This window comes from Rhagoletis zephyria, unplaced genomic scaffold (assembly GCF_001687245.7).
Source record: "Rhagoletis zephyria isolate East Lansing unplaced genomic scaffold, Rhagoletis_zephyria_1.1 Rzeph_scaffold_01080, whole genome shotgun sequence".
NCBI lineage: Eukaryota > Metazoa > Arthropoda > Insecta > Diptera > Tephritidae > Rhagoletis > Rhagoletis zephyria.
In genome coordinates this window covers 92,456-119,834 of record NW_016158164.1, presented here as the reverse complement: position 1 = coordinate 119,834, position 27,379 = coordinate 92,456, and the positions used below count along the sequence as shown (strand labels likewise).

Below are 27,379 nucleotides of genomic sequence, written 5' to 3'. Positions count from 1 at the left end.
GAAAAAGAAGTTCTAAATTAGAAAGTTAGGCAGAGAGTCTGCAGGTTTGTAAAACAGAAGCGAGGCAGTGACCATAACGCATTAGCCAACGCTCTTAGCTGCGGTTTGAGAATATTTTACTGCAAAAGGCGCTTCTACTACTGTAATAATTTTCTTTCCATGCAAATTGCAATAAATTTCCGATTCTTACCTATTTACTTTTTACTTTAAAAACTTTATTTTGCAAAAACATTTGCTCCTATTTCACTCAAAATCAAAACTTTTTTCATTTCTGCACTTAGCACAAATTCTGCAAGTTTCTTTGTAGTGATTGGCGGAAAAATTAATAAAAAAAACTGCAGAAAGTAGATACGCTGCTAGCTGTTAAGCAAAGAGGAAGAAGAAGACGTGAAGGTCACAGAAAGCTTGTTGGACAAAAATACTTTAAACTCTTGTTTTTTTTCACGAAAACGAATGCAAACAAAGGAAAGAGAAAACGCGTGTCTCTCTGAGTGCAAGCGCCTAGCATTTTCCGCTTTTCGTCAGTTGTGTCTGCTGTTGTTAGCTGAGCTTTAATCAGCGCGCAGTAGCCGTCTAATTGCGCCCTTTCTTCGCTTAATATATTTTAATTTATTGTTATTGTTTATTTTTTCTCTACACCAGCAACAGCTACACAATTAATTTGCGCTTACTTGCAACACGGGCAACATGCCAGCATTTTTGTTGTTGTTCAATTTTCGCAAATTTTTCCTTTGTTACTTGGCTCACTTGTAGCACCTTTCCTCTCCTGCCTTCGCGCCACACAGCTCATTATTATCACGTGCACTCGTGCATGCCACTGCTTGTTGCAAGCTGTTGTCATACATACATTCATGCAACCAGAGTGCCACTCAATAGCACATTAGCAACATTTCTTCCTTTGTTCGCTTCACACTCAGCTCTTCAGCTGCTGTTGCCTCCCTTCCTTTGCTACGCTTCCCCTTCGCACTGTTTCCCTTGCATATACCTTGGCATTAGAGCGCAGCCACATGCCAATGCGTGCAACACATTTACGCGAGTATGTCTGTTTGTATGTAGCACAGCTGCTTGCGCATCGAATGAGGAGTGCTCCTCTCAATAGCGGTTAATAATGTCTTCTGACAACGGCATTATTGAGTTTTTGTTGTTGCTGATGGCTGCTACGAGTGATGCTTATGTTGTGGCCACTGAAGGGCAGCTGCCACAGCTTTCACCTTGCATTGTGGCACGCAGCAGCTGCCAGTCGTCTGTCTGTCTCCCTCCCCTCATCTGTGTGTGTGTGTGTGGATGTGCGAGTTTGCGATTGTTCGTCTCTCTGTTTCCCATTCAATGTCAAGGCTTGCCAAGTGGCTCGAGTTTAACCGAGAAATGTTGGCTAGTCAGCGGCTATCCATTCTAACTTGTTGTCGTTGTCCTTGTTGTATTTGTTGTTGTTGCATTCTTTGTTTCCTTTTTCTGCTTCCTATTTTGATGTTGCTTTTAATTCTGTTGCACTGTGGCCAATATGAAAAATAGACGTGCAGCTTATTGAAATTGAAACCTTTACCGCAAATTCGCTTTTATTTGCCGGCTGCAGTGTTCCCTTGAGCGTGCCAGTCAATACACTAACACATCTTTATGCGGTCGGTTTTTGTTTTTGTTTTTTTTTTTTGCATTTGTGTGGCTACAAATTGATTTTTTATAATAGATCCTCTCTGCCTTCAAGTGCTTCCGTCGAGTTCAGCTTGGCAAGTAGAATCAGCGCCGATTTTTATTTCATTCAATCATTGCTATTGTAGTTGTTGTTGTTGTAGCTGTGCACATTGATGGGGATTAATGATTAATGCTCACAACAAGCAAACAAATAAATAATATATTGAATAACAAATGTTCATTGAAAAGTTGTTTATTGCACCCAGCAACCAGCAATCGCTTTGCTGCATTGAAGTCGCACAGCAGCGAGCTTACATACATACCATCATACTCCATGAATGCCATGCATACATGCCATGCAAGCATTCTTGGCGCACTTTTCATCATACATATTTAGAAGCGATGCATTGAAAAGCGTTCAAGCGTGCGAGTTTTCCTGGCGTACATAATCATATTTAGAATGCGTACATGCTGCATGCTACGCGGATGATGTACAAACATTAGGGTTGTCCAAAAAAAAAGTACAATTCGGAATTTTAATGCTCTCACCCCCTAGGATTGTTCTATACCAAAAAAATTGACCCCTATTTTTTATTTTGAAATCAAATAAAATATTTACAGGCGCTCAAAGTTGTCCATGTATTTTATATGGGAAAAAACGTTTCAAAGAAATTGTATATAATTCTTGAAAATCCATATTCCTTTCGATCGGAAAACTCTGGTTCTCTTCAGAAGACTTCCAAAACCAAAACCCAATTGTTGATTTGAACCACCCTAATGTACATACACTGCCGGAACAAAGTATTGGCACAGCAAATTTTCACAGTATATGCAACAATTTTCATTCTAATATTTTTCCGCTAATTTCGTATAAAAATATGGTTCATTCTACAACAAAAAACATAAAATTATAATTCCTAAACTTTGTGCAAAACTCGCGAAAACTCAGCAAATTTTCATGAAACTTTTCAATTTTTTAATCAGCTTTTTTAGAGTATGCAGATTTGTAGCCCAATAAATTTTATTATAATAAAGTACAAGTTTTAAGTAGCTAGGAATTACCGTTGATTTTTGGAATTTTTTTTTTCACACAAAAATTTACAAAAATTTTTTTTCGAAAATACTTTATATGGAAAAAATGCAAAACACCTTCAACAAAAAAAATTCTCAAAAATCAACGCCATTTTTGACTAACTCCGAGCTTGCATTTTTTTACTAGAATTTAATGGGCTGCAAAACTGCATACTCAAAAAAATTCTGAAAAATCTGATTAAAAAGTTGAAAATTTTGTTGAAAATTGGCTGAATTTTCGCGAGTTTTGCACAAAGTTTAGGAAATATATTATTATGTTTTTTGTTGTTGAATGAGCCATATTTTTATACGAAATTAGCGGAAAAATATTAGAACGAAGATTGTTGCATATATTGTGAAAATTTTTCTGTGCCAATAATTTGTTCCGGCACTGTACATACGTATACAAATGTGTTGCTGCTACATAAAGTACTGTTGACTTTGTAATAATTGCCGAGCTGTCGCACTTGTTGAAGGAAAATCAGCAGAATTCCTTAGAAATGCTTCCAAGAAATCACAGTTTAGATTGAAGGTGAGCTCTTTGAAGCATTGACTCTGGGAAAATGCGGTGAAGCGGTAGGCAAAATAAATCAAAATTATAATGAATAAGGACATGAGCAGTATGAATACATATATGTATGTACATGTGTGTGTGTGTATGTGAGAGCACAAGGACTTAGATACTACTTTAGTGTGCACTTTTATTAAAAAACTACTCATTATTATATATAAATACTTACTAATTTATATCAAAGGTTGGCACTGGAAAGGCGATTGACTTAAGTAAACATCTTACAGAAAGCTAGTTTTTTGATTACATTTTCGGAATCTTAAAAACCCATCAAAACTAGCTACCTATTTTTTTTTTTGCTTTTGCTGGTGTCCCAAAAAACTCCAGCCATTCTCACAAAAGGAGGCAAATCACTAGTCCTGCCTAGATCTGCTTGTGTCCTAGTTGGACCGAGGGAGAGGGGCGTTAGTTGAGTGGAATTTCGTGGATATGCCAAGATAAATGTGGGGTCATGGGGTGACTCTCCGAATGCCGAAGAAGTGGTGCAATTTATGTGCGCGTCCCCCGTGGCTGAGAAAGTTCTGTCCCATCCACATCATGTGGTTTGTGCTTCAAAAACGGCATTCCATGTCGGGAGTTGGTGTAGGTTGAGACCGACTCTCTGTGAATGCCGTTTATAAGCTGTCTGTACGCTGTCGGGTCCAATGAACCTCGTACGTCAGTTGGTAAATATGCCTTCTGACGTCCCTTGTCGAGGGCTCTGCCGCAAGAAAATGTCCGTTCGGGTGCCCACGTCCGTGGCTGTCCGTAGTGTGGTCCACAGCGTCCTGCTAGTCCCCGGCGAGCACACGGGCCCTGCATGATTTAGAACCGGCTGGCCAATTGCCCTGCATGTTGCCAGCAACGTTTCTTTGTCTTTGCCTCAGGTGGTGCCGGCTAGCGAATTGAAGCTGCTGCTAAAAAGGGTTGCCGAGAATTTCGTTGGAGAGAGGGTTAGGCTCCTTGCAATGAAAAACCGAGACAGTGCGGAGAGGTAACCGGTTACTTTCGAGCACAAGTCATCAATTCCATTTCCGGGCGCCATTATGGAGCAATCGTCAGCATGTGAGATGATGGAGACTCCGTCTGGTGGTTGAGAGAGCTTCGAAATATAGTAATTAAACATAATCGGGAAATGTCTGCCACCCTGTGGATCTCCTGTTTAAGTCTTCTTAGGTTTGACGCTGACTCTGTGGGAGAGTGGAAGCCTTAATGTTCTCTAGTAGCGTGGAGTGGTAGACGGTGTCAAACGCTTTTGGCAGATCAACGCTACTAGGCTCACGCCAGAGGTGTAATTGCAAGTCTTCGGGTGATCCCACTCCTTTCGCTTGTATTGGTTTACCAGTTTCCGAATCTCCGAATTGAGAACCGTGATGCTGGATTTTTCTGGTTCGACCTGGCAAAGTTGGTCGCGCTCGTTTGCTAAAGAACAGTTGCTTCAGCTGGGAAATTTCCAGCGGAGATGAAGCGGTATGTAGCAGCAGTGATAACCCGGAATTTACGTTCGCCTGCATGAACGTTGGTTGGTATGGGAAGGGCGGCGAAGGGGCTATCCGTAACATCCGGAAAACCTTTGTTATATATGATGTATGTATGTTCGGTGTTCCGCGGAAGAAAAGTCGGCAGATTTATCATCGCGACGAATATCAGTAGATGGTCTGATGCAATCGACAGCCACGTTATACAGTTTGCCCAGGCAGACGTCACCACTGTTTCAGCAAAGTGATTCTTCGGTGATAGAATTCGCTGCTGAGGGATGACTTCTGTTGTTGCCTAGCAGTACCATTCGATTAATAAAAATTATAGGGCGTTTGAGAATTGCATACATATTCCAACAAGGCAAATGAAATACCAAAAAGTGGAATAAGCTGCCTCAGATGTTGCATACTTCTCGGCGCACCAGAATTCCTGTTTGCCAACTTGCGCGGTTTTTTAACGAATTTTATTATTCCTAATTCAGGATGTGTCCACAGTCTATTTCCTCAGATTAACAGCATTCGTTTTCAGTAACATCCATTGTTTTACTAAAGCGATTGCTTTAATATAATTTCTAGGTAAGCGGCTGTCTTTTTTGTTCTACGGGCGAAAAGATCTCCCGCAAATAAATATTTTCACAAAGAAAATTCGTTAACTGAAATTCAATTAATTTTACATTCGCATATTTGCTTTTTTAAATTGCAGACACCCGCCATATGGACAAGCGATTTTAACGGAGCCAACAAAAAACAAGCAAGCAAAGTAATAAATATCGAGAAAACATTTGCAATTTGCCGAGAAGAGTAGTGTGACAGTTGGATGCACAAAGAATTGAATTCATTGAGTAATAAATATTTTAATAAAAACCATTGCGACGAGCAGCACGACTTACGCGCACGTGCTGCACCCACACACATCCGCATACACGTGCAAACCGAGCCCACATATGCATGAAAGTTTTAACCCACCAAAAGAGAAAATAAGAGCAAAAAAGCATACACCAGAGCCAAAAACACCAGCAATCCAGAGCGAGGAAGTGCGTGAGGCAGTCGAAAATGACTGCTGCGAATAAATGCTGACAATGACAATATCCGAAACAGCGGAAACGGATGTCAGTGCGCAAACAAATGCAAACACAGTAGAAGTGGCTACGGCAACAACAATAAATAGAGCTGCAGCTGTGATTCCCTTCCATCACCGACCATCGACCCTCGCTCCTTGCAACGCAACGCGAATCTGAAGCGCCGGCCATGCCGCTTACACTGGATGCCCGCACGAGCGCGACAACTTTTGCCAGCGCCGGCGCAAGCCATCAATTATTGGGCAATGCCATCGGCGACCACAACAACATCGCCGACAACAATGCGGATGCGGCCTTTTCCAACAATTTGACCGCCACCATCACATCAATACGCTCGAATGTGACGCGCGTGCTCTACATGTACTTCCAGAATGTCACGACGAGCATGGCTATGGGGCGGCTACAACGCCTACCACCACTACAACAACTAGCAACAGCAACAGCAGCAGCATCAACATCGCGACAACCACAGAAAGGCTTTCGAACCTCGACGCTAGTGCAACAGATGCGTTAATTGGCGCGGCTGTAGATGCGACGGACCAACGCGCCGGCTCCACGCTGCTTGGCACCGCCAAAACATTGCTGCAAGCGCCGCTTAACGCATCCAGCACTACGACCGGCTTCCTAACGTCAGCGTCCGCTAATGTTACGCGTGCGGCGTCAACGCTAGTCAATGCCACTGCTTATATTTCGTCCTCTGCTGCCGCCTATGCCACCGAATTGCTCAATTCGACGACGACAACAACAACGACAACGACATCGGCGGCAAGTGGCATAGCTAGCGCGAGTACGAGCGCAGTGAACGGCAGCAGTGTTTTAACCACCGCGCCCAGCATCATTTACCCGCCCTATCAGGTCGCCATACGCAGCTTTGAGAATTGCTCGGCGCTCTTTGCCAATTATACGCGACCGCAAAATGGTAAGTAGCCACAGTTGTCATAGCAGTAACAATATCAGCTTACCGCAACGGGCAACAAATGCTGAATTATGTAGGAGCTTATGCCTGATGAAGCGGTCAGCTGCAATTGTTGTTGCCGATGCAATTTTTTTTGTTGTATTTGTGGTTATTATTATGCCTTATTATGCAGAGTATTAAAGTGGAGGGCAGGACAGGACAGGGTGTGCAACGGTTTTGCTTTGATCAGGCCGGTGAGGTCAAGCGCACACACATACAAGCGCGTGTGTATGATTTTTGGCGCTGATTGTCATCAATGACAGTTTAGCGATGATTTATTAATCTGCGAGACAGCTGCGTGCTTTGAAAATTCTCACTTTCGCTTACCTTCGTGAATCTATATACACACATACATATTCTTTCATGCTTCCACATATGTATGTATTAGCGTGGGCCGAAAACCCGCTTTTTTAGAACTTTGATTGATAATAGCAAAAATATGATTCATTATGCTTAAAAAAAAATCTGTGTGAAATTTGGAATTTTTCGGCCAATATTCTAGGCTCGCCTAAGTCCATCAAAGTTCATTATGCTCAAAAAATAAAAATTAATAAATAAATTAATTAATACATTTTTTTACTAAAATTGCAATAATTTTCGAAAGTATTAGTCCTACATAATTTGGTATATGGACCTTTTTTGTAGAGAACTGACGTTAGCTAAGAAACAATTTTTTTAGTACTTGAACTTTGTTGGACTTGGGCGAGCCTAGGATATTGGCCAAAATTTTTCACCTTTCACTCAGATTTAGAGCATAATGAACCATATTTTTGCTATTACCAATCAAAATTCTAAACTAGTAATTTTTAGCAAAAAAAAAACCGACTTCAACTCCCATATAAAAAAAAAAATATATATATATATCTCATGATCCACTGATCGGATCTCAACCAGATTAGTATGCGACCACCTCTGATGCAAAATTTCGAATCGGTTCAAATTATCGAAATCGGTTGACGCGGTCCAAAGTTATGCGGTAACATACATAAAAAAAAAAAAAAAAAAAAAATATTCCGACGAACTGATAACCTCCTCCTTTTTTGGAAGTCGGTTAAAAAGCGGATTTTCGGCCCACGCTAGTATGTATGTAAATATGTATTTGTGTGAACTAAGCCAGTCTTAATACAGGAATCATTTTCAATAGCTGCTGCACAGTGGTTCAATACTTGAATGTATTTTTTATAATTCACTTGTATTAAATTTTGTGCAAGATGCAGAAAAAGTAGCAATTTTGAAGAATATATTATTCTGTTCCAGTTAATAAATGTTACATAATAAAAACTTACTGAAAACAATTGGAGATTTCCCCCAAAACGAAACAAATTCACAAGAAAATTTAAATGTTATTAAACAAAATTTAATCAAAACAATATTTTTTTTTAGTTTTTGAAAAGGTTTGGTTATGCAGTTTTATGATAGTTAGTATAATAAAGTGCAAGTTGCAAGTGTGGTAAGAGTTCGCGTTGATTTTTATTAATTTTTTTCGATAACTTTTCGAGCACATCTGCGTGTTGCGTAGTTTATATTCTTACTATATATTTATATATTGTTAAAAATCAACGCGAACTCGTATCCACTTGAAATTATGAATAGTAAATGCCAGTTTTGAACCACTGTGAGCTGTGAGTGATGCATATTTAACGAGTATGAAATTTGCTTCTGTTACATATCTATTGATCCTGAATTTGATTGATGATATGCTTGATGGGTAGCTTGCGGCCATTCTAATCAATTTTGACCAATCACGTGTGGCTATAAATAAAATAAATAGTATCAATTAGTCGTTGATAGTTTTTTAAATTGTATGGCAGCCGAGGAGATAATTTGACGCGTGTAGCAGCTAATGAATCTGGAAGATTAACTGTATTGTTCAGTTCAATTCCTACTTCTAAATGAGAATCACCGATACTAATGACAAAGATCAAAATATTATAATCGAAAGTAAATCAGACCGCACATCTTACCTAGCCGAACCTGCCATAGCCTAAGCTAATCATAAAATTATTAAACTTCCATCTTTAGCAACCTCGTTCATAAGTTCTGAGATTTTTTACACTTCCCATAACTGGTCTGCCCTCAGAATCAAATTCTACTTTGCTTCAATGCCACAACACAAACCTTCAACTATTAATCTCTTCTATCTGAACGCATAACCCATGCTGCATGCCAAATGTGAATTTTCGAATTGAAAGCAATTGCAACACCTTGGTAAAGTGACAGAAAAGCATTAAAGCTTGTTAGCACACGAATTAACAAAGTTATCGGACAGCTTGGTGGCATAAATCACACTGCTTTCCTAGGGTATTAGAGTGAAAGGTTTGATTTGTTGGTGGCATATTTGATTGCTCGGATGACCGCAGCTGGCGTTACACTATCGGTGCAGCCAGCAGCGGCGAAAGCTGGCAAGAGTAGCAGACGGGCCCGATAAATGTGAAGATTGCAGGATGATGTTGTAGCAATGATGGCTGAAGAAGTATGCCGGATACATGCCACAATAGCTTCAGCTTGCCAATGCCTTTTGCCTCCCAGCCCGTACAATTTCCCAGCTTTTAATTGGAAATTTCGACAATTCCCAAACGAAGCACGGGGTAGAGAAGCCAGGGAGTGAAGGCATTCCAACTGAGGCAGTTACAGCAGTAGAGCCGCATTAATCGAATCAGCAAAAGCAAAGGTTGGCAGTTGCCAGCTTAACTACTGGCATTTGGACGGTCGACACGTTCGCATTCTCAGCTGCCAACTGTCTGCCTAATATAGCCATTTGCCTAACTTCAACCACTGCAGCTTAAGTAAGTACTGCGTAGCTTCACTATAGGCTTAAGTTTTTTTGACAAAACCACAAGCATGTTCTGCTCGTAACACTCTATGCCTGCTGCTGTCCTTCATTTCAATCATATGCAAATCAAATGTGGTTTAGAAAAAGCAATCGACATAAGCGGAGTACATCAATGCACCTCAAATAGGTTTGGTACGCCAAGGCGTATGAGTGATTTGATTTTCGCCATCTGACCGATGACTTGGCAGGCGATTTTTTGACCAATTCAGCTTTTCTGCTGAGCAAACGAGTAAGCTATTTGCTACACATGCTGGCAACAAACGCTTGTCTGTAACTGTTATTTTCTTTTCAACATTTCATTGGCAATTCTGTTGAAGGAAGCAGCAGATGATGAAGAGGTGCGAAAGTTCTTTGAATATATGTAGTACTCTAAATAAATATGTAGCCTTTTGCTGCTTGTTGCTTGTCACATGCCGACACACGTCGTTGCACAGAAATTGCATTTGACGCATCAACTTTTTCATCATCGTCGCCAGAGCCAAAGCACTTGGCATTCAGGCAGCTCGATTGAGTTTGTGGCTCGCACGTACAGGCAGCTAAGGGAGCAACGAGGCAGTTTGGAAGTGCAATGATTTGAAAGTCTTTTAAAGAAGATGAGCTATGACGCATGCAGACACGTTTAGCTGACTATAGCCACTATGAAGTTGAATGTGGAAGAGTTCAGCTGTCAGACAAGCAGACTGTGCCCAGATGCTTATTTACGGGAAGATGTACCTGCTGCTCAGGCAAATGCGTGAATTTGTGGTTTCCGAAAGTGTCTGAATTATAGTGAATAACTACAATCACAATCCGGGTCGAAATTTCATTCGTAACATTTGCAAATCCAACAGAATTCAGCCTCATTAGCAAGCAGGTCAAGGCTGCAGGATATCAAATGTTGCGACAGACATGCATCTCCACCCTCGAGTACATTCTCAATTTCATAAGTGGATAAGCAATATACAGCTGTTAGCAAGCGTATAACTGAAAATTCTCAATATACACACACACACACACACATTCACAGCGGCCCAGTGAAGCGCTTGGTAGCAATTTGCCGCCAGCAATTTAGTTCAGAGATAGCCTTGATTGCGTAGACATTTTCAAATGCATTGACCCAAATAATGAAGTCAGTGGAGAAATCGAAATGAACATCAATAAAAAAAAAATTAACAACGGCTCATTGCATTAAGCGGCAGGTAATCAGCCATGTGGTAAGGGAAGGTGGACGGTTTGAAAAGGACTGAAAGGCTGACCGAAGCATAGAGCAAAAGAGTAAAGAAGTGTTGGCGCTGGCACAGTCATTTATCAAAGCGCATCGCGGCTGTCATTGCAATAGTAAAGGGCTGCAAAAGCAAATATTTAGCATAGTCACTCACGGTTTGGAGCGACCGCGGTCAACGTTGACTATTTTCACTCGGGCGACGCAACAATTTTAAGCGTTTTTTTTTTACTTTTTTCATTTATTTTTTCACAGTGACTTAAACAAGTGATCGCTTGAAACTTGCACTTCACTTCACAAATATTTTATGGGCTTTTATAGTACATACCAAAACAAAAAAAAAATTTCTAAAGATTTAGAACTAAAAGTTTGAACGTTTGATTTATTTGGTTTGGGACAAAATTTTTATATAAAAAAAAAAAGATTTAACTAGAAAAACATTGTGAATATTTAAAAAAATATCAACACGTGGTCACTTTTTTGAATCACTGTTTATGTTTTTCTTTAATTTGTCTTTACTTTTTTCAAATAGGCATGTTTCTACTTTTATTAGTTGTTCACATCGTCATTGGCTCATCGCAGGTCATTGTGCTAGCTAGCCAGCCAGCTAGCAAGCAGAAGCGCCACTTTCATTGAATTCGCTTCAGCAAATATTTTTTATACGAAACGTTTGGTGGCAGTACCATTGGATTGTTAATTGCTTCGCGGCACGCAATACTTGACACACATTTTTTTGCAAGAAGTGCATTCACTATGTGCGCGACGTAACTGATTAGATTGTGTGGATGTAGGCTTACGGTACAAAGAGTCAAGTTGTCCTTCCACAACTAATCTCTTTTGCAATACCCTAAGCGTTTGATTTGCTGCGATTTGAGTTCCGTGTTTCATTTTAACTCAATCTTATGTGGGGAACTCAATTGCGTGCACTATTTTTTTGTATTTTACTGAGCCTAAGGTAATTCTATATTTAGCTAGAATCTAGTGTGAAAAGATATCCTTGACAACATTCTTGTTACGCAGCAATACGCATTTATTCACAGTTTGTTTCTACAGTAGCCCTAGTGTCTTGTAATTTGTTATCGATGTTTTTTTTTAATAACGATAAATATCGATTAGTTATTGATCGCAATAAAATATCGATAAATATACTGGTATCGGCAATTTTACTGGTATATGCATCGATAAAGTTATCGATATCTCAAAATTTTGAAATGATGCGGATTTTCTAAAACTTAAGTTTACGTGTTTGCCCGTTTAGCTGTGATATTTCAAAATTTAAAAATTTGCCTACAGCGAAGTCGGCANATCTTGTTGAAACCACATGTCAACCAAGTTCAGTTCTTCCATTTTTGGCAACAAAAAGTTTGTTAGCATCGAACGATAGCGATCGCCATTCACCGTAACGTTGCGTCCAACAGCATCTTTGAAAAAATACGGTCCAATGATTCCACCAGCGTACAAACCACACCAAACAGTGCATTTTTCGGGATGCATGGGCTATTCATGATGAAATGTCAAAGCATACTGAGCATCTTTCTCTTTGACACCATGTCTGAAATCCCACGTGATCTGTCAAATACTAATGCATGAAAATCCTAACCTCAAAAAAATCACCCGTTATATGCATCGATAAAGTTATCGATATCTCAAAATTTTGAAATGATGCGGATTTTCTAAAACTTAAGTTTACGTGTTTGCCCGTTTAGCTGTGATATTTCAAAATTTAAAAATTTGCCTACAGCGAAGTCGGCAGTACTGGATTAAGGTTTTACCATCAAAACTGCGATTAATTTATAAATNTAACTCAATCTTATGTGGGGAACTCAATTGCGTGCACTATTTTTTTGTATTTTACTGAGCCTAAGGTAATTCTAACTATATTTAGCTAGAATCTAGTGTGAAAAGATATCCTTGACAACATTCTTGTTACGCAGCAATACGCATTTATTCACAGTTTGTTTCTACAGTAGCCCTAGTGTCTTGTAATTTGTTATCGATGTTTTTTTTTAATAACGATAAATATCGATTAGTTATTGATCGCAATAAAATATCGATAAATATACTGGTATCGGCAATTTTACTGGTATATGCATCGATAAAGTTATCGATATCTCAAAATTTTGAAATGATGCGGATTTTCTAAAACTTAAGTTTACGTGTTTGCCCGTTTAGCTGTGATATTTCAAAATTTAAAAATTTGCCTACAGCGAAGTCGGCAGTACTGGATTAAGGTTTTACCATCAAAACTGCGATTAATTTATACCCCTTTTCATTGAACTGCTATTCAAGCCGATTATTCCATAAACTCACAACTAATCTACAGGTATTAATTGTGTAGTTACAACAAAAAAAAAATCTACCTGCCGCACGTGCTACGCGCCACGTGAACAAATAACTATCGAAATTGCTACTCAGTTGCGTAAATATTTGCCGGCTGTAATGGGAAATTTGGAAATCGAAAATTGTCGTTGAAAGGCATGGGGAATTATATAAATCAGGCTGCGATTACAGAACTTACATGAAGGAAATAAATGTATTTATNTATTTTGCCTAAACCGCTGACTAGGACTGAGCCGAATCGAAACTAAGTCTGGTTTAAGTTAACCTTATACCTTCGAATCTAAAGTATTGTTTCAAGGCTATTTCGACATTTTTTTTTTTGCAAACATCTTTTTACAGTTTTGTCATAACTTCACAGCATTTACAGTCGGATCTTGAGGTATTATATAGCGATTTTTTTGTCTCTAGGAGGCAATTTTTATTGTTCCACAGTTCATTGACTTCAAGTACCCCGTTCTAGTACTTACCTACCAGAAATCAGTTCTTATCACCCTAACGTTCCACCCTAATGTCAGTAAATTTAAGGTCAATAAAAAATTTTAAACTTTTACTAAGGAAATATTTCAATTATTTCAGTAGAACTATTTAAACAAAAATTATTGTCNGCGAGTTTGTTAACTCTAGCGAAGGCCAAAGACGGTATCATGAGAGGGAGCAGGGCGGATGTGGTGTGTGGATGCGTGCATGTGCGTTGCATGAAATAACATGAAAGTACAGAGCAAACATGCGTATAAAGCAACGGAGAAGACAAGCAACGTAGACGTGTAGGAAACTGTTAGAATATTTACATAAGAATACATACATACATACGTGGCAGTGTTGCAAGAACGCACACACAATTCCAAAACATTTGAGATAAAACTCTGAGAAATTCGCAGCAGAAAATGTAAATGTGTCCGAAGCAACCCTACACACCGAGGAAATGATTATGCTGATGTGATATNGTAGATATTTTTTCGAAATTGCTTTGCAGATTTACTGTCGGGAGTATACGGTGAACTTTTCCCCATTAGTGGTGGGTAACGCAGCAAATTTTCATGCGCTAATACCAAGAAGCCAGCGCCATGGCCGGTATCAGACAATTAGGTAGCGCATTTGCGCCGTGCTGTCTTTTGATTCAACTGTGGTTACAAAACAATCTGCTTTGCTTTTGATCTTCGAGTGGCGTGGTGACGTTGTGGGTGAATTTTCCGGAAAAATATAACTAGCGCTGCAGCAGCGTTTTCCTTGTTTGTCGTGACATCCTAAATTCTATAAATATTGTTGGTTTAAAAAATTTGGAAAATTTATAAGTTTAACTAAATTTTTTAAATCAGCGTTTTTTTCATTCATTCATTCATTTTCATGCTGTTTTTCATTAATCGTTTTAATCAGTCCGCAAAATGCGGTTAGTCAGCAATGCTCACGCTCAGTATGTATGTATGAGTGTAGTTGTGTATTTTGTTCATGAATTATTTATTTATTTTAACTACTTAGTAATGATGTAATGCGATAATCTGCTTAGAATTGCATTACAATGCGATTAACAGTTTATGTGGCTGAGGCTTAGTTGGTTAAACTATGTCATAATAACCAAATAAATGAAGCGAAGCCCTTGAATTATGTACAAATGCCTTTTGTTTGTGTGTGTGTGTGTGTGTGTTATATACCCTGCACGAATTAATCTAACTTAAATCTGCATAAGTCGTAAATTTGGCTATATTGTACGACTCGACAACACTGGCATTGTCTACTGTCGTGCTGAAGTAAGTTAATGACGAAAATCGTCGAAATCTATGCAGTGCTGCCAAGGTTTTCCGGTTTAGTACACCAAGACAAGTGGAAATTTTAGGCAATGACGTGAAATTTTCGATACGATTCGACTCTCGAAAAACGACTTGCATTCGGCACGACTCTCGCAATGAGGCTGAACATTTCGATATCTATTTTATTTGTTCTGAATTCGTAAAACGCAACTGTGAAGTGCAGAAAAAAGTGTATTTATAGTAATTTTTGTATGAGAATATTTAAATAAGTTGATTTTGTCATAGCTAATTAAAGGTGAGGTATTTCTCGAAAACCAGCGAAAACCCTAACTGCAAGTTGGTTATTTTTATCAATTGATAATTTTTCATTGTAAAGTATTTAGCTACATACAGTATTGGCCATATCTATAGAACCCCCATTTCCAAGTGATATTGTTTGGCACTTATGTTTAATTATTAATTTTTAAGAAATTTCAATTAAAATATAGTTCATTCTCTAATAAAACCCATATAAACTTTTAAATGTAATTTTTAAAAGACTACAAAAAAAAAATCAAAGAAATTTCACCTAATTTTGAAACTTTTTTCTCAGGAGTGTTAGAATTTTTTTGAGTGCGGAGTTTTATAGCCCATTTAGTTTTAGTCTAACAATGTTTAAATTCCAAGTGTCTAAAAATAACCGTTGATTTTTTAGAACTGTTTTTGTCGCATTTTCTTCCATATAACGAATAAACACTATTTACACACCTTCGGCGAAAAAATTCTAAAAAATCAACGGTGACTTCTAGCCACTTAAAACTTGCATATTCTTACACTACAATTGAAAAGGCTACAAAACTGTGTACTCAAAAAAAAAAAATCTGACACTTCTGAGACAACAGTTTGAAATTTTAGTGAAAATTCGTTGATTTTTTTGACTTGGGTTTGTATGGGCTTTGTTAGAGAGCTAACCGTATTTTAATGGGAAATTCCTAAAAATAAATAAATAAACATGAGTGGGAAACAATAGCACTTTGAAATGGGGGAGCTATTGTACTGGCCAATACTGTGTGTATGTACGTATGTACCTATGCATATATGTCTGGATTTATAATGCATGGATATACCCGCATATATACGTATGTATAAGTATATACGTTTGTATTTGTGCGTGCATGTGGGCATATTTCCAACTAATTTACGCTGCTTATAAAATTTCTATACAAAAAAGAAAATGAATTTGCTGCATGAAAAAGTTTGCAAAATTAAAGTTGAAACAACAAATACGCAGAAACACTAATAGTTAGCATAACTTATGGTGCATTAAGCCAATTAAACCTGAACAAAAAAAAATAGTGGCATAGATCAAATTTTTGCTGAATTGTACATTTTTACACACACACACACACAAGAAGTTTTCTAGAAAATAATTAAACTTTTTATATGTAAATCCAATGAATTGACATTTAAATAAATTTAATTGCCTTCGAATTTCACTCATTCAGCGCCCCAATTTGTACGAAATCCATTTGCACTTCAAATCGTTGCTATCATTTTTGATTAATATTTCTTTCCACTTCTCTCCTATTTTACTCCTTTTCACAGGCGTCTTCTGCAATTGGACATGGGATCAATTCCTCTGCTGGCCACCAACACCGGCTGGCGTACTAGCGCGCATGCATTGTCCACCAGTCGGACATGGCATTGACACAACAAGTAAGTAAACAATGAACAATTTATGCTACGATTGTGTGTGTGTTTGTGTTGGCTTAATTTAGTTAGAAAGTCAAGCGTCGTTTGTTAGACTTCAGTTATATTAGTCGTTCTCTCATTTGCTGACGACTTTTGCGATATTCAATTACCAGCTGCTGCTGGAAATCCGAGTTCAATTACAATGACCTGTGTGGATTGACGAATACCAAACACAATTTCTTTACTAGTCTTTGGTACTTCGTCGTCCGCACGGCATGGTTTTTGTGGCAAACAGTCAGCATACAAAATTAGATGGCCATATAACAGCCATATTTGATTGTATACTTCAACGTGATTGGTATTGGAGTCAGTGTTATGTTAACCGTTAAATTCGTTGTTAAAAATCGGCATTCAATTTAATTGAAAAATGGCAAGTATTCTCCTCGCTTTACTTGAATATCAAAACCAATCGGTTGATTACCATTCATACAATTTTTGGCAAAATTTGGCTCCTTCTTGCCATGTATTTACATTTGTACGGCGTCGAAAATGTAAGTAAGGACGCGACATTTTAACAAGTTTTAACCATTTTTCTTGAGTTCAATTGCCATCTAAGTCAAAATTTTAAAATTTGTATAAGATTTATAAAAATTCGGCGAATTTTACCAAATGCTAATCAAAATTTCAAACTTTTTACTCAGAGTTAAAAAAAAATTCTTGGTATGCAGTTTTATATGCCATTTTAATAAAGTGCAAGGTTTAATGCCGAATTTCCACTAGGCATTGAAATGACAGAAAATATATGCCATTTAAAAAAATGCCATGTGGAAATGAACTTAAAGACAATTTTTTTAACGTAATGACACGAATATTTTTTAATGCCCAACTTTGTCATTTGTCATTCAATGCCTAGTGGAAATCCAGCATAAGTGGCTACAAAATGCCGTTGATGGTTTTTCGAATTTTTTATTGCCGGTGCGTGTTCAAAAAAGTTTTTATATGGAAACCAAGAGCAACACCTTCAACAAATCCCAAAGCCCTATATACTTTAAAATTGCACTTCATTGTACTAAAATTTAATGGGTTACAAAACTGCATTCTTCTAGGAAATCTAATTAAAAAGCTCAAAATTTTGATAAAGCTTTGTCCGAATTTACCTAATTTTTGTACAAAGTTTGAAATTCGGACTTTCATGGTTTTTGTAAGATTACGCTATACCGTCGTAAAAAAAATAATAAACATTAAAGCCAAGTCAGAAGAAACGGCCTGTTAGAGAAATATAAAAAGTTGGAGCCTATCTGCAGGCGCTTTACCTACGCTTTTTCATTGCTATTGCTAAAGTATTCTAATAATAACTTTGGCAAAGAAATATTTCTTGTTTTAGAATTCTGCTATTAAAATATTTCTCAACATATTCGACACAAATGTGGTGAAATGTTAATATCCAAAAATATGATTAAAATTCATTTCAGAGCCATTGCTTAAAGTATATATTGGCCGTAGAAATTTCCTTATGCAATTTTCTGTTGCGCTAATTTACGAACTATTCCAATTACAATTTGCTAAAAATGATGTTTTATAAAATAAGAAGAATTTTTTAATATATCTTCTTTGGCTTCGTTTTCACATTACGCTCGACTACCTGTCCCTGACGCCCTCAGCATCTCAGCGCTTACTTCTCTCTGCGTACATACAGGCATACATACTCATGTATGCGTTTACCTACAACCGAATAATTTTCAAACAAGAATTTTGAGAGATTTTCAACAAATTTCCAACGTGCCATACGTGCCACTTAACGTTGCAAAAACAAAACTGGCAAACGTCTTGGAAATCAAGATACGAAGAAGGTCGTCATACTAGGAGTAACTTTATAGTAGCTATGCGTGCATTAACATGTGCAAGAAATCTTTGCACTGAGCGATTTATATAACAGAATATGTGTGTATGGTCGTGTGTATGTATATATGTATAAGTATATACGCAATCATAAGAAGAGAAATTTCGTGTGTTTACTATATAATTCTACTACCAACAGCACTTGTACTGCTGCTCCTGCCGCCAGTAGTCTACATAAAACCGCCATCACAACCAACAACAATAGCAAAAGCAATAAAACGCCTTACAACCATACTTCCATACACATTTGTATGATACAACGCTGTGTGTGCGTGTGTATTGAGCCAAAGAAAAACGCATTTAAATGAATTTTCCATTTCCTATTTACGTTTTTAACTCATTATGAGTTTGCCGTCTCCGCCTTTNAGCCATTGCTTAAAGTATATATTGGCCGTAGAAATTTCCTTATGCAATTTTCTGTTGCGCTAATTTACGAACTATTCCAATTACAATTTGCTAAAAATGATGTTTTATAAAATAAGAAGAATTTTTTAATATATCTTCTTTGGCTTCGTTTTCACATTACGCTCGACTACCTGTCCCTGACGCCCTCAGCATCTCAGCGCTTACTTTTCTCTTGCTACTACATGCGTACATACAGATGCGTTTACATGCGTTTACCTACAACATAATAATTTTCAAAGAAGAATTTTGAGAGATTTTCAACAAATTTCCAACGTGCCCTACGTGCCACTTAACGTTGCAAAAACAAAACTGGCAAACGTCTTGGAAATCAAGATACGAAGAAGGTCGTCATACTAGGAGTAACTTTATAGTAGCTATGCGTGCATTAACATGTGCAAGAAATCTTTGCACTGAGCGATTTATATAACAGAATATGTGTGTATGTACGTGTATATGTATATATGTATAAGCATATAGGCAATCACAAGAAGAGAAATTTCGTGCGTTTACTATATAATTCTACTACCAACAGCACTTGTACTGCTGCTCCTGCTGCCTGCCAGTAGTCTACATAAAACCGCCATCACAACCAACAACAATAGCAAACGCAATAAAACGCCTTACAGCCATACTTCCACACATATTTGTCTGATACAACGCTGTGTGTGCGTGTGTATTGAGCCAAAGAAAAACGCATTTAAATGAATTTTCCATTTCCTATTTACGTTTTTAACTCATTATGAGTTTGCCGTCTCCGTCTTTGCCCCGCCTCCGCCTCCGCCTCCGCCACCGCTCGCGTCACCGCTAAACAACAAACAACAAATAGGAAATGCCGTGCATCAAATGCCATCCCCCCCTCGCCGCTCACTACGCTCTTTTATTGTTGCGCCATCCGCGCACGCTGCGGCTCACGCCACTAAATTGCAAGGATGTGCGTAATTTCGTCAGATTTTTTTTTCTGTTTTTGTTTTCTGTTAGCAACGCAACGCAAATGTGTGGGCATTTTAACTTAATTGCAATTGTGGCCGAAGGTCTGCGGTCTATTTTTAATCCTTTTGAGTTTTAAATTTAAAATTTGTATTGTCTGTCNTCGCCGCTCACTATGCTCTTTTATTGTTACGCCATCGCGCCACTCAATTGCAAGGATGTGCGTAATTTCGTCTGATTATTTTTTTTTTCTGTTTTTGTTTTCTGTTGGCAACACAACGCAAATGTGTGGGCATTTTAACTTAATTGCAATTGTGGCCGAAGGTCTGCGGTCTATTTTTAATCCTTTTGAGTTTTAAATTTAAAATTTGTATTGTCTGTCTGCTCGAAAGGCGTTAAATGAGCGTGTAAATGAGGTTTCAGTGCGAGTGGGTGAGCGGCGGTTAAATGCCTGTCATGGGAAATGTTAAACGGATGTTAAATTGTTGCACAATTTAATTCACGCAATTTTAGGCCGATGGCGAAATACCTGTCATAATATTAAATTTAAAATATGCAGTCAGCCACTAAAGTTGACCTTCTGAAATGAAAGTTGAAATGCTCAATAATCCTTTTCTCTTGCTCTACTCTCTTCCTCTCTCCAACACGCAGAGTTCGCCAATCGAAAATGTGAGCTGGATGGCCACTGGGGACGTCGTCCCAACGACGCACAGAATAGCTCCAACGGCTGGACGGACTATCAGCCTTGCTTTAAGCCAGAAGTTAATGATATGCTGCAGCGAGTGGAGAATATCGATGTAAGTTGCATTCTAGCTAAGCTTAGAATTTTAATCCGCTATCTGAGTAACTCCTAAAATCTCCTTTAGGTCTACCTAGACATCGCTCACCGCACGCGCACCCTTGAGATCGTCGGCCTAATCCTGTCGCTGGTCGCTTTGATTATCTCGTTAATTATTTTTTGCAATTTCTCCTCGCTACGCAACAATCGCACAAAAATTCACAAAAATCTCTTTATTGCTATGGTTTGCCAAGTGATCATACGACTGACGCTGTATCTCGATCAGGCGTTTCGGCGTGACAGTCAATCGTCGACGGCGAATACGAGTACAGCGGGTATTGAGAATACGGTAAGTGAATTGGAAATTCCTACTAAAAATTGAGGTTTAAAAATATGTAGGATGAAAAGCTCAACAAAAAAAGCTGGAGAAGCTTTACACAAACTCCGAGAGCTTTAACAAATTTTAGACTATCCTTGAAATGATCAAAAGGTAAAAGCTTCGAAGAAGTGTTGAATAAAATTAATAACGATTTTATTTTTTTGCATCAGAAAGCTGTAAACAGTTCGAGTAAAAAATTGTGACTACGTTTTGCCCATTAGCTTTCAGATGGATTTACTTTTTTAGTAGTAACTATTTTTTGTTTGCAATAAATTTACTCAAAATGTCTCAAATTTTGTGCAATGCTTCATAAACGAGCTTTAGAGTAAGCTTCGAGCTTTTAGTCTGAGGGATTTTTTTCAAATAGCACCTAATATTAACTGATTATTCTCACTCGCTACCCTTCCACTCCACAGCCCTACCTCTGCGAGGCCTCCTACGTGCTGCTCGAGTACGCTCGCACCGCCATGTTCATGTGGATGTTCATCGAGGGTCTGTACCTGCACAATATGGTGACGGTGGCGGTGTTTCAAGGCCGCTTTCCGCACACAATCTTCTCGCTACTCGGCTGGGGCCTGCCCGTGCTGATGACCACCGTCTGGGCGATATGTACGGCCTTGTATACGGACAGCGCACAGGACTGCCTATGGAACTACAATTTGACGCCTTACTACTGGATACTCGAGGGACCGCGTTTCATTGTTATACTGGTAGGGGACCTTCATTCACTGGCTTTCGATTATATATCTATTTCTCTATTTTATTATCTGCTTTCTTTTTACACATCCAGCTGAACTTCTTCTTCCTGATGAACATCATACGCGTCCTGGTGATGAAATTGCGCCAGAGTCAAGCCAGCGATATCGAGCAGACGCGCAAGGCGGTGCGTGCAGCCATTGTGCTGCTTCCCTTGCTGGGTATCACCAATTTACTGTACCAAGTACCTGCACTGAACTTGAAGCCGCCATGGAAATTCGCCATTTGGTCGTATGGGACGCATTTTCTAACCTCATTTCAGGGATTTTTCATTGCCTTGATCTACTGTTTCCTAAATGGTGAGGTGAGTATGCAAAGAAATGGCGTTGCTCCGGCGCTACTTACCAGATATCTTTTTTACCATTTTCCGTGCTCTTTTTGCTCCACCAGGTTCGCACCGTTCTACTGAAAAGCCTCGCCGTCTACATGTCCGTACGCGGTCACCCCGAATGGGCGCCAAAACGTGCCTCAATGTTCTCCGGCGCCTATAACACTGCACCCGACACCGAAGGCCAGGCCGGTGGCACGCCACAGGATGGCAAAAGGTAAGCTAAGATCCCGATTGAAGCACTCACTCTCTCCAGCGTTCTCACAAGCAATCACTTACTCTCTCTCTCTCGATCTCTGCTCTCTTTCGCACACAGAAACGATCACTCGCCCACCACACGCCGCATGAATGGCCGCAGATATAGCGCTGCCGCCACCGGCACGCACATACCCGGGCGCCGGCTCTCCAGCGGCAGCACCTACCGCCACCAGCAGCGACGTGTTAGTAATCACAACAACAACGTTGCCGCACATATAGCGCGTCGGCAGAGCAACAACGGGGGCGGCGGAGGTACCAGCAGCATTGGTAGCAGCAGCGGCGGTGGCGGCAGTTGGCTCTTGACGCTGTGCTTTGGCGGCCAAAAGGTACTAAGAGTACCGCCAGCGTCATCCGTACCACCCGAGTCAGTTGTATTTGAGTTGTCAGAGCAGTAGTAGTACCGCCTTAAGCCTTACGCCCCCTCCAATACCACCACCACAACCAACACCTCTCTCACTTCTGTATCCATGAAATGTGCATCTGCAACTATGAAATATTTAGTAGTAAAATAATTCAAATATTTAGTAGATTTTAAGGAGTTTTTTTTGCTTTTTGGCCAAACGCTTGAACGCCTAAAATGCTATTACTAATTGCAAGCCTTTCACCCCGCCTGCGTCCCCACCAGCCTTAACACCAATTAGCATAATGTTTATATATATTTACTTATTAGAATGTAGTTTAGCACCCAAAATCCTGCACTTAACCATCATAAGAATCTTAAGAAAAAATTTATCAACTTTTTGTAATTTTTTCTTAGCGTTTATTAGACTCTGTAAATTTCAAATAAATATGTATACTGCTATCTTATTTCAGAAAGCCAGCAACCATATCTACATCCATATACATATTTCACCAAAATATTTAGATTTATGAAAATGCATAAACTATTTTTGAACAATCGTGCTGAATTTCACCGGTTATTTTGTACATAAAAAAGTCTGCGTAAATTTGTAAAAATTTTATTTTGTAAAAGTCGTTAAAAATATAATTTAAATCCGAAATTTGAGACTTATAATCGTGAATGTAGCTAAAGAAAGAAGCCTGTACTCAATAAAGCGTTAAATATTGTTTTAATTAGTTAAGTTTTATTTTAAAAATATAATTTTATTTAAGTTTTTATAGTTTTTTAAACTGTATTGTAAATATTGAATAAAATACGAAGAGATATATAGTTTATCACTTACACATTAACACTAAATTCGAATTAATTTCGATACGCCAGTAACCGTAAAGCTACTAATTTGCATAAGCGATGCGCTTTGCTGAAACTAGTCGACCTCGGATCTATAGGCATCGAAAGATAACAAGAAATGCTTCTGATGGACATCTCCATGCAATAGCACACCAAAATTNCGCCAGTAACCGTAAAGCTACTAATTTGCATAAGCGATGCGCTTTGCTGACACTAGTCGACCTCGGATCTATAGGCATCGAAAGATAACAAGAAATGCTTCTGATAAGTGTTTTAAATAAAATGCAAAATGAAAAATATTTCCTTTATAAACAGAGCCCAAAACTTGTCGCTGTCTAAAGCTCTAGAGAGGCTTTAACTTTTCGAACTACATATATATTTAGGTTTGAAAACTAGGAAACGAATTTCCTTAGAAAAATGAATAAAAATTTTTTTGACCCGAAATTTTCACTTTAAGATTGAGAAAGCACTCGAGGTGAGCTCTGGTTTGCAAACTTGTTTTAAAAAGCTTTATCCAAGTTTTTCTTTCTAAACAGCAGAAATATTAAAGCATGATTAGCATGCGAGACACTTTGTGCACGTGAAAGCCACATAGAGCAGTGCTAGATTAATCGCGTAAGCTCTGACAGTAGTTATGATCATCCCAAAGCACACGTGTACTAAGAAAGAGCGGCCAAACAGATGGCGCCTATGTAGTTAGTGACTCTCCAGCAGCTTAATTTTTATTTTTTTATTTTTTTTGGTTTTGCATTTCACATTCTTGCCAACCCACAAAATAAAACTTTTTCTGCATGACTATCATTTTCCATTAATTAATAAATTTTTGCATAGTTTTTAAATATTTTACAGCTGTATCTACGCTTTTTAAAAGCTCTTATAAATATGTATATCTAATTTAAAGGGTTATATGAATTTCTACTCACCATACAGTACCTACCATAATACTTAACCCGCTTTTTCAAAAATACTCGCAACGGTTTTCCGCCCGTTTGTTCGTTCGCTTCCAAAATACTTACAGTTATAACTTTAAAATACATACTTATACGCCTGTTCTTTGTACTATTGTTTCTTCCATTCTGCTCTTCTTTTTTCTCTCAAAAATGTGTGCAGAACAAATGTGTGATGTCTAGCAAAAAAATATCTACGCAAATATTTATGACAGCAAAAGCCAAGACGCCAGCGACTTACGCCACTGAAGTGGGGCGTCGATGAGCAGGAGACGACGAAGCTGGCATTGGAAGTCGACTAGAAAATACTATATGATTGCCAAAAAAAAGCGTTTAGCTTAAGAACTAGCTTAAATATTTACATACAAAAATACATACATACAAACATAGAAATCATAAGCAAAAAACAATTATGGAATTGAGTGGCAGACTCTGCTGTCTGTCCGTGCTAAAATAAAGAATTCCCCAGTGGAGAATGAAAGATGAAGAATGAGTAATAAACTGTGCAGTCGTTGGAGCCAATCGAATCGAAAATTTTGTTACATTTTGGCATCACCTGTTCGTTTTTAATTTCACAAAAACGCTACCATGCGAAAAAAAGCTCAACAAGGGCTTTTAAGCGATTATGGCCTAGTTCAGTAAACTGTGTATTCGATTTTGGATTCCTTAAAAGAAACGCTTTTGCAAAACTACTCCGACTTATGGCCCGCGACTGTACTAATAAAGCATACATTTTTTATACTTAATTTTTACACATAAGCTGATCGATTTGACTATATAAACGAGCATTGTTACGGCAAATATTTTAAAATCACTTCATTTCGTTTTGCAAAGCAACTAAAAGCTCCTATTTAATAATTAAGCGTTTTCTAAAAGCAACTAATTTTAGCTGAATCGCGTAAAATGAAGGTGTAAAATACTAACTGTAGGTAATATCTGATTTCTAATTAGTTATCTTTACGAAAATGTGTAGCAAATTTGCCTAAAGTGGCAAAAAAAACACTCTGAAGTCGAATGCTTTCCGGAAAAAAAGTTGCGTCTATTAGTGGGTGGATTGCAATAAAGCCTACCTTTAGGCACTCGCTACTAACTACTACTAGAAAGCAAATATAAACTTACAAAAGCTAAACTACACTTAGCTAAAATTAAATATAAAATTAAATAAAAGCGCCAAACAACTTGACAAAAGAAGATTAAAAAGCTATAAAAACGCGAATAAAAATAACATTGGCTCTGTACAGCTTTTGAAGCCCACAGGGCACCTCATTGATTAGCCTAATAAACATTAGAATGTACTAAAATTATATTTACAAAAAAAAAATTAGAAAAATAAATGATATAAAAAAATAAATAAAAAATTTAGAGAAAATATAAAATACGAAAATCTATTTACAAACTATTCACATACAAGTAATGGATAATAAATTTTAAACATACATACATACAAATAACGGTATTAATTAACTATAAACAAAACGCTCATACATACATACGTAGTTGAACTAATACAACAACAGAAGTAAATGAAAATTATGTCGAAAGAATATTTGTAACAAATATGTACATATGTATGTAGGTGCAGATGTGCAGTGATGTACAAATTATGTAAATGTATAAATAGGAAAGGATATACAGAGCACGCAAAAATGAGTTTCACTTTAATATTCGATATGAAATTGTAGCAAATAATGCAACAAAAAGTTTTTAACAAAAAAATAATCACTTGTTGGTATATAATGAAATTTATTAATTTTTTTTTAAGTATTTACACTTCAATTACATTCATCACACTTCCATTTTGGAATAAATGTTGCATTTTTTTCTAAAAAAAAAAATATTAATTTTTTTTTTAAACTAAGCCGTTTTTGCTTTAATATTCGACGCATGAGGTAAGTATTAAAGGCTTTAATTTACTTATTTTTGCAAATACGAAGGGAGGCTAAAAGTTTTGCATGAAAAATGAAATGCATACAAATTTCTTTGTCTTCGAAATTCTCGTCTACTGCCGCCTTGATTTCTTCTTCGCTCGAAAATTTTCGTCCTCGGAGATTTTTTTCAAATTGGAAAACACGGGCCCAGTTCTGGGCCGTATGGTGTGTGGTTGAATTCTTCAAATCCAGTCTCGGCCAGGGTACGCCTTGCAACTCGCGCAGTGTGCACGGGTGCTTTGTCTTGGACTCCTTTGGCCTCTCCGTTTCTCGACAACTACATGACGCACTTTTGGCTAATAGTTTAGTTCACGGTAGTCTTTTTATGGGGAATGGAATGGAATGGAATTGTGGGTGGCCGGAAAACCCAAAAAAAAGTTTCCAAGCACTCAAGCAGTATTGCCCATTGTACTTAAGCCCAAGAAACAGGATTTAGAGGAAAGGGTTATGTAGGTGGGGTGGGGAATTCATTACTCCTCTGCAAACTTACCAGACTCTTTATGAATTTTAGCATTTGTTGAGGGAAAGAGAATGTACGTCGTCCATTCTCGTGACATCCGCCCAAAAATGTACCATCTGAGTCTGGCGAAGGCCGGACAGGGCAGAGAAAATGTTCTGTACTATCCTCGTCCTCCAAACACGATGAACACAGGCCTGTCAGGCCTTTTCAGGAAACACTTGGTGTTTTGCAGGGTCAATAGTGCACCAACGGCTTTCATGAGTTTTTCTTATGAGATCCTTATGCACCGGATCGTTCTGCTATGGTTGGCCCTACAATTGGCTCCGGCCCAATTGGGCGCTCCAGAGACCGCAGTTCGCCAATTCATCCGCCAGTTCGTTACCTTGAACACCGTGGTTCCTGGCACCCAACAAGTTCAAGCTCTTCCATCTTGTAACGGAGTTCAGCCTCAACTTACATTCCTGGACTAACTTTGAAGAGGTTCGAGCGGTTTCCAGGGCCTTTAGAGCAGCTTGGCCGTCACTGCAGATCCTGATTTTATGTCCGCGCCACCTTTCGCCAGTTATCCAG

At 38.3% G+C, this 27,379-nt stretch overlaps 1 protein-coding gene across 1 annotated transcript; it reads left to right on the top strand.

Annotated features, from left to right (window-relative positions):
* Positions 1-5,976: 5,976 nt before the first annotated feature.
* Positions 5,977-25,771, top strand: Pdfr (Pigment-dispersing factor receptor). The gene is given in 10 exon segments (XM_017615852.1): positions 5,977-6,181; positions 6,184-6,726; positions 16,466-16,576; positions 20,435-20,580; positions 20,650-20,910; positions 21,357-21,650; positions 21,731-22,000; positions 22,087-22,241; positions 22,341-22,608; positions 24,585-25,771. Coding segments are annotated over 10 exon segments (2,355 nt in total). The 3' UTR covers positions 24,687-25,771.
* Positions 25,772-27,379: the final 1,608 nt, after the last annotated feature.